The 14,628-nt window shown below is 41.0% G+C and overlaps 1 protein-coding gene across 1 annotated transcript in view; it reads right to left on the bottom strand.

Moving 5' to 3' along the window:
• The window catches only part of cntnap2a (contactin associated protein 2a), a gene marked incomplete at its 5' end in the record, with an annotated part of 317,844 nt that extends 305,499 nt beyond the window's left edge, over positions 1 to 12,345 (bottom strand). Inside the window, one exon of the mRNA XM_083936142.1 lies at positions 12,243 to 12,345. Coding sequence (XP_083792268.1) covers positions 12,243 to 12,345 — 103 coding nt within the window. The remainder of the gene's footprint in view (positions 1 to 12,242) is intronic.
• Between the last annotated feature and the right edge of the window lie 2,283 nt (positions 12,346 to 14,628).

Below are 14,628 nucleotides of genomic sequence, written 5' to 3' on the forward strand. Positions count from 1 at the left end.
AGAGGGGGAGAAAAATACAAAGGAAGCTACAGTGAAAGAAAAATATTGATGAAGGCAAAAAGGAGACAGGTGGCTGAGAGGAAGCAGTGACCCCTGTCTGACTAATCTTAGTTTACACTGTAACAGCACCTTGAACTAGAGCTAATGGACCACATCCACAACTCTTTCTTTTTCTTCATCTCATACACAAAGCTATATTTATAGAGCACATAACTATACACCAAGTTCCTGCTGTACATACTGACACATACACACACAAACACACACACAAAGATGTGTTAAAGCCAAGGAAGGTGGTTTACGGTACAGATTATGTACAAACAGAATATTTACAAACAGATTTCCTGCACATACATGTGAGCAGAGGCACACAATGACTGCAAAACGAAAAAATAACTGGATCGTTATCAGGTATTTTAATGGGTTTTATCAGCTGAACCAAAGCTGTGCAAAATCAGATCCTTCTGTGTTTTGTATTCTCACAGCCCTGATCTAATTATTGGCAGCCATACGTTTCACTGCATATGAGAGAAATGATTTGGTCCCACCAGTGGTTGAAACTTGGGTTGGTAAAATACATGGTTTTGCTAAACTCAGACGGTAACAAATCTGTTACCCTTCCTTCCGTATTAGCAAAGTGCAGTGTACAAAACATTCAGGTAGCAGCTTCTAATTATTAGCCGGCGCAGACCATTGACATGAGAGCGGGCAGGTGAGGCAGGTCATATAAACCGCTGATTCAGCAAGTAACTTCAAGGAAGGCCAAAATCAAACTTGGCTGTTCTTGGTTTGTGAGATTTGATCTCTTTGTTCCCAAGCCTGTACTCTGTCAAATGCTGTTGATGAGTTAAGAGAAGCACCACTCTGTAACACCACTGTAAAATCGCCAGCACACTGTGAGTAGTGTAGTCTCAACAACTTCAACAGATTGATATGGCTTCTCCCTACTGTGATATCAGTTTCAGGAGTCGTATTCTTGCAATTAAACCTTCCTAAATATCCATCCATCCCTCTTCAACCGCTTGTCCCTAATGGGGACGCGGGGTCGTGGGGTGGCTGAGGTAGGGTACACCCTGGAGAGGAGGCCAGTCTATCATAGGGCTCATAAAGACAAATAAAGACAGACAATCACTCACACTCACATTCACACCTACGGGCAATTTATTTCTTGAATATTTAGATCATTTAGCTCACAAATAAGTTGTGCCAGATTTAGAAGGCTATGCTGGCTTCATTGTGTCAGATACATTTTTTAAATTTAAGTAAACTGAAGTACCAGATCAGACTCGTTATCAGCAGACACACAAGATTAATTAAGAACTTGAGTCAGAGGTGCCAAAAAAACATAAAACACACACTGGGCAATATGGTCTATAAATAATATTGCGATATCAATATACTACATCGCAATACACTAGATATATTGCAATATCTTCATAGTTGCTCGGTTTAAGCCTTTAATGCAAACAATCACGCCAACATGATGATTCTAGTAGCCCCTGCAACCAATGTCTGCATTAATGTATTCTTGTTTTTATTCTTTAGTGGTTTCTGTTGGAACAATTTTAAACTTACATGCAAAATCACAACCACGGTATACTTAACAAAATGTAAGCTATTTATTCAAACCAGGAATTTGTGCACACTTTTTAACTGCAGTGAAATGTGTGTAAATGTGTAGTTATCTGTAGTTGTCTGTTTCAAGTCTTATCACTTAGGACAGTCTTATATGATACAAACGACAGGAACTTTTGGACATGGGATCTCTAGTGGTGCTATTTGACTGACTTTGGCCAAGACAACCGGGGCTACCAATCCATCACCACCGACTGCAAGTGCTTACAGGCCGGGTTGAGACTGTAAACAAAGACAGAAGGAGGGCTAAGGGCTAGGCTAAAGCTAACTTCTTATCAGCTGTAACTACCGAGCATTTTCTTCTCCATTGTACACGGCAAAGAAAACGGATTAACTACAGTACAACTGCAGATCACCGCACATGAATGGATTATGGTCTGCAACCCCACCACCACCACCAGCCCCCCCGCCCACACACACACACAAACAACCAATTGTTTGAATCCTCTTGATTGATTGTTCCAAGACTTTGCAAGGGACCAGGCCTGTCTGACATCCCAATTACTGTGCACTTTAACCACTGTTTCCTCCTGACTGAGCCCGTCTTTACACACACACACACACACACACACACACACACACAATGCCACGCAACTACACAAACAAACAGAGACATGTTTTTGCCAACTCAAACCCATTTCCTCAAACAAGCATGTTCAATCAAGCACAGCCAGGGAACACAATGAACATGTGTCAATTAACAGCACAGACCAACAGATCCAACACACACACACACACACACAAACACACACACACAGCAGTGAAAGCAGTGGTGCGATTTTAGCAGAAATGCATTAAACAGGGAAGACAACTCCAGTTTGTCTTCCCAGTTACAATTATTCTCCTCTTCATTTGCACAAACACTCATACAGGTGCCACAGTAAGACACACACAGACCAAGTTGTGCACACAGTCAGGGCCTGCGCACACGTACATTGTAGCTTCACTATACTGAAATAGAGATACACACAAAGAAATACACAGGTTATGTATTCCAAGTGACTGGCTGGCTACAGTAGGTTCTCATTCTGCTTCTGTGCTTTTCCTCTGAGTCTAAAGAGAAAAAGGAGGAGTGTTTCTTCAATGGAAGTAGCCCAAAGATTAATTCACTTAATCTTGGTCTGTAAATGGGGTATTCAAGCGGCTTAAAAAACAAATTGAATGCAAAGGCTGAGAGTAATAACAACATTTGTCTTAGCTGCGGCACAATGCCCTTTTCCACCGCACTCTTCCACATGAGCTGGTGGCTAGATTTCCAACATCCATTATGACAGAAAGGGACTTGTGCGTACACACATGCCATGCATGCACGGTCTGACAATCACACACACTTGCTCTCTCACACACACATATACAAACATTTTGACTATGCTACCTACTGTTTGTATTGAGGGACAAAAAGATGGAGAGTGGAACACATGGTGTCACTCAATATCATTGAGTGTGTGTGTGTGTGTGTGTGTATGTGTGTGTGTGTATGTGTGTGTGTGTGTGTGTGTGTGTGTGTGTGTGTGTGTGTGTGTGTGTGTGTGTGTGTGTGTGTGTGTGTGTGTGTGTGTGTGTGTGTGTATGTGTGTGTGTGTGTGTGTGTGTGTGTGTGTGTGTGTGTGTGTGTGTGTGTGTGTGTGTGTGTGTGTGTGTGTGTGTGTGTGTGTGTGTGTGTGTGTGTGTGTTTGTGTCTGTTTCTGTGTGTGTGTCTGTGTGTGTGCATAAGTTAAACAGTTGGACAGATGTTGTGCTGCAGTTTTTAATGTTTAATCCCCAGATTCATCATGTTACCCATCAGGCATGTGCAGATCAAAGGGTTAATGCTGCTGAATATAGGTTAAACTCAGATGGGAGGCAAGCAAAAGCAACAGTTTAATTATTCACTGACAATACACTCTATGCAATGCTATATAATTCAAGGATTACAGCTTTACATTGTTGGATCACTGGCAAACTCTTGGCTAATGACTAAGTAATGTATGCTGATTATTTTACATGAGTAATAACTAATTAGTTAATGCACTTAGCCCAAAGTCTCATTAAATCATACTACTCACTATGTAATGTACTCTCTATGACTAAATAATGTATGTATGCTTAATTAGTATTGCCCATGCCATCAACATCCATCAATCCATTTTGCCGGTCCACACCAAGCAAAGTATACTGAAAGTTCCTCTCCCCAGCTAAATTCTCCAGCTCTTCCTGGAGAACTCCGAGGCGTTCCCAGGCCAGCTGAGATATGTTACTCTCTCCAGTGTCTTCTGGATCTACCCCGGGGCCTATTACCAGTTAGACATCCTGATCAGATGCCCAAAACACTTTATTTGACCCATTTTCTAAGCAAAGGAGCAGCAGCTGTAATCTGAGTTCCCTATGGGATGTATGGGCTCTTCATCTTATCTCTAAGGCTGAGCCATGCCACCCAATGCAGGAAACTGGCCACTTGTATATGCAATCCTATTCTTTCGGTCACTGCCCAGAGCTCAAGTCCATTGGTAAGGATCAGAACGTAGATGGAGTGGTAAATCCTGAGCTTAGCCTTCTGGCTTAGCACCCTCCTTACAGTTCATCATCAAATGCACCTGCAACACTGTTGATGCCGCACCACAGCGTTGTCCATCTCACATTCAATTTTACCCTCACTTGTGAACAAGACCCGTAGATACTTGAACTCCTTAGCTTGGGGCAAAAAACCCTGGGGAAGCAATCCACCATTTTCCGTGGGCTCTTATTTGTACCGCTTCCCGCACAACTACAAACCGCCCAGTGTGCACTGAAGGTCTCGGTCCGGTGAAGAGAACAGAACCACATCATCTGCATAGAGCAGAGACGCAATTCTGAGGTCCCCAAACTGGAAAATCTCCTCACCTTACTATGAAACCTAAAAACTGTTTATGCAAAGCATAATAGTACAGCAGTTCACATTATGACATCTCTGCATTTCTGATTATCACAGTATTATTTTAATGATGTTTTATGAATAGGCTAACATACTTATCATGGCTTGTATGGTTTGAGAACCCCTATTATTGTTATGCCAATTCTCTTTGACCTTTTTGTGCATGTATTTGTTACTATGGATCACTCTTGCTTTCCATGTTAGGGATCATAGCAGTCATAATAAGCTCAAAGGTCAACAGAATTATCAACAGAATTTCCTAAATAATAGGTCAACTCACAATGAGTTAATTGCGAGTAGGACATTAGCTTGGGAACAATCAGCTTGGATTTAGAGCAAAAACAATACACAAAAGATGTAACAAAAAATATGATGGTCTGGAGAGCAATCCCAGAACAAACCACAGAGGAGTTGACTGCCTTCGTGTAGCAAGGGAACTCAAACTGAGAAAGCAACACAAACTAACTGCACCCTGTCACCAAAACCAGTAAGTTCAATTATAAAATCATTCAATGACTGATGAAAGGCTGTGTTTTAATACAGCAATGTCTACTGAAGCAATAACATGCCATTTTAATTAAAACATGCATCACAGTTTCAATAAATTACCTTTATCAATAACAATTAAAACAAACAATAATACATTGTTGTTACTATTCTGTCAAGTAATATAGTGCCTAGTATTAGTATAGATTTTAAGTCACCCGTTGCATGACCATTTGATCTATCGATAATTTTAACAACATTCCTCAATATGTCCGAGACAATTAAGTCGGACTACCTGACAAGAAATGCTTGCCCACCACAACAGCGTGAGAAAATCACTCCGTGGCTGAAGCTTGGCCAGCTACATTGAACATGATTGTGGGTGGGATGCCAGTGCAAGATTATGTCCTCATTGTTGTAATTGCAACTTCTTTTATTTACACAGATGCCCTGCCTAGCATTGGATGTACTTCAAGAGCATGTAGAACGGTTACTAACACTCTCACCCTTCTCCCTGCCACTGACAGAGGTGAATTCCCAGTTTTGCACTCTGTGCTGCTTTCAACATTGTTGTTTTGACACTGATGATTTGGGTCAGGTTCACTAATACTGCTTTTAACTTCTCTTTCCAACACCTCCAGGACCCTGGTGCAGCTCAATTCTGGCATTCCCCCAAGATAGATAGATCTAGGCCTGATGTTGTACCTTATCTATTAGCTTCCTCTTAGTGATTTAACCGGTACATCTGAGGCTAAAACAAACAGCATTTCGACTCCATTCTGTGCAGTTCTGGGAAACATCTCAGCCTACTTTAGGCTCACAACAAAATCAACTGGGGAAAAAAAATGGAGTTCAGAACTTAATACAGAGGGTTTCCTACAGGTTCAATCAGCTCCAGTTTCAAGTTCTGTGTCTCCTCACTTGATATGGAAATTGTTTAAAAGTGGACAAACATGGGAAGGCATGATCAGTGCTTTGGAAATGGGCAAATTAAATTTGTCTAGTAAAATTGGTTTATGAATAAATTAGAAACTAAAAACAGGCATTGCCGTTGAAGAATCTTGCTTCATTGTGCATCTGCAACACCAACATTAATTTTTGATATGGTCCAGAAGTTTTTCAAAGGTTGGAAGGTCACATTATCATCTAAATATCTCTATATAGTCTGCTGATACAGCAGGTTCACATGCCCAGCTCAAACAACTCTTTCCAAACTAAAATCTTACAGAAAACACTAAGTTTCGGACATTTCAGGATTGTCAGGTCCGCAGGTTGGCTGCTCTTTTATTTTTTAGTGTTTACTGTTCATCCCATATTATTTTTTTTTGGTTTGTTTTATTATTTTATTTTATTATTTTGAAACAATTTTGAGACAAATCGATGTTGGTGATTATGATAATGATGTAATAAGCAGATCCACTGGGGAAAAAACAGTTATACAGGCTTTTATATGATTAATCAAGTTGTAAAAAGCAATGTATCATCAAAGTGAAGTGTAGTACAGTATTAAGTGAAAAGCCTGGTCCGTTCTATGACTAATGCAAGGCTGCATTCTGATGTAGCTGCAGATTGTAATAACTATGGTAATATTGAACGACAATGTGTGGTTCCTTCGAGCTGTCTGTCCTCATCCTTCTCTCTTTTCTGATAAATGATGCCTCTTTTCTTGTCCTTCTCTCTTCGCCCCCTATCCCACCAGCCTACTCTCCATTTCAGAGACCCTTGTCTAATGAGGTAGACAGACTCTGATGGGTTCTAATGAGAACACATTCCACTAGAATAACTTTCAGATCCTGCACATTTGCACATACACATTTACAGTGTACCATACAGAAAAGCATGCATGCAGATATGTGCACCTTCAAACGTAGAACTACACAATTGCATGCATGCATGTAAAGTTGATAACAAGGTGTGTGTGTGTGCGTGTGTGTGTGAGAGAGAGAGAGAGAGACAGAGAGAAAGAGAGAGAGAGAGAGCAGGGCGCAGAAAAAGAGTGCATGGTGTGGGCTTCTCTGTGTGTGCGTGTGTGTGCAGGTTACGCTACTAACATTGTTAAGGGAATTATGCTGCATGAGTTGTCAGTGCAAATTTGTATCAGTGTGGCCTTGCTCCCATGATGAAACATAGATAGCCTCGCAGTAGCATTCACTTTCAAGAGGGAACTTTCAATTCTTTGAGGAGAAGGATACAGCAGTTAAGTATAAAGCTGACAGGGAATAGAAAATAAAATTAAACAGTCATGGTGCTCTGGCTCTGAAAATTCCTTTCTTATTATTAGATGTTTAAATGTGATCTATGGTATTCATAAGAAAAGCAGGAAAAAAAGCTTCTATGAACTGGAAGCATATAAATATAAATGTTTTAGCGATCTATTAACTTTGTACATGTTTGATTATATGTGCAAGGATGAAGGGTTTTCCGTTTGCTTATGTGTCATATTATTACAATGCGTTACGATGCAAGTAAAGAAATCCTTAATCAAATTTGTATTAATTTATACTGGGCTGCTGTGAAATAAAGCATTTCTGATTCCTTGTGCTTTGGAAAAAAAGTGCTTTTTGGAAAGCAGTGGATTATAGGTCAAGCATTATTGTCTCAAACCCACTGTCATGAATTCATGTTTTAGTTGAATAAAATATTCATACCCTGATGGGGCAGGCAAATTCCGAGAGCTGTGTGAGACTGAAAGAGGAGAACACAGTGCCGCTGTGTCTGTTTGGCTGCGATCCATGCTAGTCTGGATGTTCCAGTGAACACACAGAGTAGGTGCGGCTTTGAGAGTTTGCATGAGCACGCACCAGTGGATGCATCACATTACTCCCTTGAGAAGTGGCTAGTGGTGACTTTTTTAATCAAACATATTAGTAATCAGGAGTGGAATGAAAAGAAGACAAAAACTATAAGGAGGGAGGAAAGTGATTATGGCCAGATGATGAAACCACTGAGCAGAGCCGAGTAAGGATAGAGAGAATTCGAGATAGTTAAGAACAAGAAAAAGGGCAGGAGGTGAGAGGAGAAAAAAACAGAATGAAATAACGGGAGAAAGATTGGGGAATCAGAAGACTAATGGGGGAGGAGTAGGGGGAGCAAGAGGGAATCATCAGAGGTAGTTAGGGATAAGAAGGTTTTGGGTTTTTCTTACTAGAGGGAGAATACGGAAAATAAGCTGAGGGAGCTCTATTGAAGATAGAGGGAGTGCAAAGGAGCGATAGATTTTTTTCTTTTTTTTAAACAGGAGGAAGAGAGCAATTTGGACCAGGGAGGACAGGGCAGAAGAGAAAAGTGGCAATTAACAGAGAGACCTTGTTTCCCAAATCTGACTCACTTGACTCGTTGCATGATGACTCTATCAATGTGGACAAACACATGCCCCCAAAAGACAAGCGGGTGCACACATATAAATACACGAAGCTAAACAGCAAGTATTGAGCTGATCTAATCTGAGCCAAACCACTCCGCTTCCTTCAGCTCTAATCCTATTATTACCACCTCCTACTGGGAGCCATCACACACATACATACAGTACACAAAGACAAGATACAGGGCATCAGGTTATCTGTGAGATGGTTAAAATTATAGCATATATCCCTGGCATTTTCCAACAGCAACTGATAATCGCAGTGACTTGTTTATCTGCTGTAGAAATGAGAAATACTGCTTCCAAAGATGTTACTGTAGTAGGACTGTGAAGAGGACATACTCGATTATTCTTTTGGCAGCTTTGGAACGGCCAAAAACAGTCAAAGCATAGAGACGGAAGCTACAGCTAAACAGACTTCCCTTAGTCAGGCCCAGTCAAACATAATGAGAAGAACTATTAATGGTTCAAATTCAACTCAGAACATTTGTGTTGGCAACAGGATTCAACTAAATACTTACATTTTGTTTCACATGGTATAAAATAGTTTATATTGAAAAACAGGAAACCCTGTTTTGCCCAGTGTGCCCCTTGGGGTGCAACCAGACTGATGTCAATGTGAAATGGCCTGAGATGCTTAATGAGATGAGAAAAGGCTAATCTGATTCTATATCAGACAGGCTCTAGGGGCATCCCATTTAGCCACCCACAGTGTCACTTACACACTGACTTAAAGGCCCATCCTTTATTTTTCGCACACTATTGCTGAGAATGTTACAAATGTAAATCATGTCCTTTACACAGGGAGCGATGAATAACAATGGTGCAAAGCAGAGCAGGAGAGTCCGTGGCTGATTAAAGAACAGAATTACTGTTTCAAACAAGGAGGTTAAAGTGAACAGTTAACATGCAGAAATACTCCACGACCGAGCCAAATACCTGTGAATATAAAATATACTTCAAATAGTATGCCACGCAATAAAAAGCATTGAGGATTTCTGTCAGCAATTTGCCAAATGAAGCACCTCCATAAGAGAAATGTGTTGATTTGAACTGCAAATGGAAAATAATGTCCCAATGATTATAAGACATCATAGTAGGGCGTGAGAGACCTTGCCTCAGACAAACTAAAAAAACACCAACAACGCATTTACATACCATACAGTGAGAACTCATTAGAGCAAGGAAAAAAGCAATCTACTTTTCTTCAGTTCCGCCAGTGCCTGTGGTTGTGTGCGCACCTTCGTGCTTATGTAAGTGTGTCTATGTGTGTGTTCATTTTATTTAGCCCGACTGCGATAGATGTTACCAAGGTTATATCAATGTAGCCAATTAAGTGATACTGGAATGCAACATAAAACTGACAGGCGCTTGTGTCGGAGAAAATCCCTGGATTATTGTTAACATGCAATCATTTGTGGAACCATACACGCATAAACATTTCAATGAATATGCACACGTACAAATGTGCAAAACACAATAAATCTCTCTTTATCACTCTGTCTTTCTTGTATCGCTACACGTGCCCCATAGAGCATTTTCAGTGTGCACTGGGGAGACTCTACACAGTCGGAGGGTCGACCAGCCCATTGACTTTTAGACTGTGTGTGTTTGCCCCAGTAGGATGTTAATCTTTTTCAGTTCATGCCTCAGACCATTGGTCACAATGACCTTGTCTATTCCTCCGAGTGTTTCACATCTAGTCTCTGAGGGATAAAGTAAGCACTCAGATGGGGTGGAACTGCTGGTCAAATTCAACATGCTGTTTGTATGAATTTCTCTCTCACATTCTCTCTCCATCTCTCTCTCTCTCTCTCACACACACACACACACACACACACACACACACACACACACACACACACACACACACACACACACACTCACACACACGCGCGCGCACACACACACACACACGCACACACACGACTTCTTGCCAATGCAAATGCTATGCTTATAATCCTGTTGGAACGAACTGTTGTCTTGCATGCTGTACTGCTAGATACATCAATAGGCTATCAAAAGATATATTGAGTGATGAAGTGATTGATACATGTGTTAAAGTTGTTCTATAAAAAATGTATAAATGGCATGCTGTATATGTATATAAAAAATACATTTGAGCTCGCTATGTATAGGCAAATTTACATTACACTGTGTTTACAGGGATTTATTTCTGCCTCTGGCCCTATCACTTCAACATACATAGAACCTTTTGCAGTAGCCTGACATTTAAAATAGCTTACATTTATGTAAGAACATTTATGTAATAAAAAATCATTCAGATAGACTTTTCCACTTTGAAAGATTCAACAGCTCTAAATGCTTTATATTTTATTCATTGCAAGTCTTTAAAGCAACCTTGTTCACGCCAGCAGATGAAGTTTTCTTTCACAAGACACTGAATCTCTACTTGCTTTGGGGACACTGATGCTGACCCAGGCAGACCTGCCAGTTGTCGGAGGCAAGGAGACTGAAGATTTCCATAAAGGGATCGATAACGTTTTTTAAATAAAGTTGTGTCACTATGACACCTATTTGCCGTGATGTCGCTCTTATGAGCAACAGCTTTGTAAAAAGAAAAACGCACTGCCCGCTCGGTCTCTCCTTCCTCCTTACTCGCTGACGCGCACACACATATATCTGTGTAGGCAAACGCACGCACACACAAAGGGATCGCGGTGCCGTCTCCCCGTTGTCGTCTGTCGGACGGGATGATTAATGAGGCGCGTACCCGGACACATTCATCCGGGACCCGAGAAGCCCTGGCGATCACCGGGGGAATCAGTCACAGTCACACCGACTCAGTCACCGTCAGCAACATCGGAACGACACCGGGGCAAGTGTGGTTGATTCCAGGAAAATAGAAAAGCAGACACAACAGCTCATATTAAGATGGACAGGACCAATTATAGCACATCAAAGCAAAAAAATAGAAGAAAGATGGTAACTTTCAAAATACCATAAATAACTTAAGTAGGCCTTTAGGCTACAAAATAAGCAATTTTACCATTTTAATGAGAATATAAGAGCACAAAAATATGCAATTTCAGGAACAAACTCTCGATGCCAAAATTATAGAAAAATAGCATCCTTGAGTATTCCAAGTAGTAATATGGGGGGTTTAACCAGGTAAATAGATCCATCAGTTGTGCTTAATTTGTATTATAATTAGTATATATGTTGTTTCAAAGTTTTCCAGAGACCGATTGATTAAAAGTTATATGCCTAAACATCTCAATAGAAGAGACACTGTATAATAGCTTAATGAACAACCTAAATAAGATTGCAGCAATGGGCTCAAAATTAGACACCTTTAATGTGCCAACGGATCATTGATAGTGAAGACTCAGCTTCCACAAATTCCAATAGATCATAACTCAAATTTAGAGTTTCAACGAAACACCAGTAAGTTGATTTATTATGGGGCAAACGCAGTGCAGCTGTTTGATTTTATATAAGAACATTACAAAACAAAATGGGCAAAAAATAGCAATATGCGAAAAGCGTTTTCAACTGTTCGTGCACTATGCCCCAAGATAGAGACCGCGCAAACCTCAAATGACACACTGAAAGCCCTGTAACACCGCGATCAAATTCACCCAACGCTAAAATCAATGGACCAGAGATCCCGAGCAGTTGACATGTGTAAGTCTAAACTCAGAAGGCAACCCCGCTCCCTCTCCCTTCCCTCGGTGCAGCCTGGCTCTTAAGCTCCCGGGAGCCCCAGCTGCACTACCGTTGGGATACCTGCAGCTGCCCTGCCGGTAAACGCTTACCCTTTGCCTCTTCTCCCGAGACAGGCTCAGTCCGCTTCCCACCCATCCAGGTATCCCCGTTCACATGCAAAAATTAAGAAAAACAACTTACGCGTTGTTGGCAAAGCTCCGTGCGCACAGTTGACACTGCTGAAAATCCACAAAGCGACCGGCAATAACAACGTCAATCCCTGGGCAGGACGGTGCCGGTGCATCTTCACGGCCGGCGTGGACGCAGAAGAACGGGAGAGGGAGAGGATGCACTCGGGAAAAAAAACGGCGGGGTGGTGTTATCGCAAAGTCCGTCCGTCAGACTCGCTTCGCAGTTGAGGACTGGCGAAGAGGAGCCCGGCTGCGCGGACTCTCTCTCTCACACACTCTCATCCCAGCCCCCTCTCCCTCCCTCCCCTCTCTTTCTCTCTCTCTCTCTTTCTCTCTCTCCAATAAAGGGATGATGTAAGGATCGCGCCGACTAACAGGCAGGCCTGTTCTTGCAAGTGTAACGCACTTGTCTCTGCAGCTATTTCGGCTCCTTATTTAACGATTCCCGACTAAAACAACAACAATAACAACAAGACCACCAACAACCGTATTTCCACCTGCACAGGGTGCGACTCTAGTATACAGTATATGGGCTCCAAGTTCAAGGAGGCATGACTGAGCGAGGCTCAAATCCACTGAACAGATTTCTCCTCTCCAGCGCTCTGGTGCGCTGTCCGTGGTGCTGAACTTATCTCAGTGTTTCTGCCTCTCTCCGTCTCTCCGTTTCTTACAGTCAGCCAGTGCCCCCCTCCTTCTCTAGGTGGTGGTAGCCTTGTACTTGGTGCATCCGTCACATTTCCTCACAACAAAAGCTCTTACAAATTACACACAAACTATAGTCACTCTCTAGGTCTTGATGTCTCCCCTCATCTCTCCTATTACCTTGCTTTTGTTGTCAAAATGCGTTTTTTGGGGCAGGGAAACTATGAGGGAAAGTAATGTTATAACTAAGGATCCATTACCTAACAGTTATACACATGTGTGGTATGCAGTTGCTAGTCCCAATTCAGTTGTCATTGTGTCAGAGATAGGCTAAATGAAACGCAAGGACCGAATAAGTTCTTAAAAAATGACATTTGTGCTCCATCGTTCATTTAGAAATGTATCTCAACTTTTTCTAGCATGTACCAGGGTTGCTGAGGAGTTGTAACATCTGCACAAAAAAGGCATTTTAGTTCATAACTATAAGGAGAAAAGTGTTCTAATAAATTATTACACATTTATTGAAAAAGTATCCTCAGTAAAGATCCATCTGTCGGTGATTATGCACTTTACTCTTCTTGATTAAACATGTGTTAGCTTGGCACATGTCAGTTTTATTGCTTCCAGATTGGAGCTCGTACACAGTAAAACAGTTATTTTCAAGCCATTTTCCAAATTAGTCAGGGCTGTATTTGGCTCGGCCATTGATGGACTTAACATTCTTGATCTAAATAAATTACACTTGTTATTTAGCTATATGGGTGTTAAATGTCCCATACTAAGATGTATGGGACATTTAACAACAGAAAGAGAGGAAATCTTTAAGTATTGAACTAACTTTGGCTCCTTCCTTTTCTGGTATCATTAAATTTGGTGTCCACTAGACCTACCCTGCAAAAATGAATTTCCGCTGAACTAAGTTCTCTCAGACTAAACTACTGGTTCTTAAGTCCCTTTCCTTTGTGTGCATTAAAGAGTAGTTCTAAAATACTTTGGTCCAAATGTTTAGATTAATCTTGACTAACTGGCACAGCTGAGCTCCCGCTCCTAAACATACTTACATACATACGGTATGTTTTTTCCCATTTGTATGCTCTGTCTAATTCTACCTCTAAACTGTAGAGACAGTTCCTTTGAAAAATGATCAAGTACTGTACTGTACTTTACTGTATTCACATTTGCCTGTTACTTTCCACTGTAATAATTGGAATTAATTTGTGGCAGTGGTGTTTTTGTTATACGGATATGGAAAAAAATCTCGAAATATCCTTCAGAAGCGACTGAAAGAACATGCTTTCAGAATTACAAATTGCCTTCCATATCTGTCCCCATCATGCCTTAGTCATGTCTGAGTCAGTCATCTCTCCAGGACATAATGTGGGATTGTCATTACTGTAGGGAGCATTTTCTAAAAGACGAACATGGTGAATGAAAATGGAAGCGTCATAATAGACAGTGCCATCAGTGGAAATGTAATTTCCTCAAATGAAGGAGTGATTATGAGCATCATGCTTTTATCACAGATGTTGGGCCATGGGTCAAAAACATCTTATTAAAAGTACAGTATTATCAGTCACTACTGTACAAACAGCAGTACTACAGTAGTTCACTACTACAGTATTACCAACGGTAATTTTGGTCTTATTATATCATTAGTCTGAAATAAAAAAATGCAGGCATGTAATGTTGTTAACCAGTTTCACATGCTGCAAAAGTAATAGCATGAATGCATGTGTTTCAATTATTTAAAGAAA

This window comes from Echiichthys vipera (assembly GCF_963691815.1).
Source record: "Echiichthys vipera genome assembly, chromosome: 21".
NCBI lineage: Eukaryota > Metazoa > Chordata > Actinopteri > Perciformes > Trachinidae > Echiichthys > Echiichthys vipera.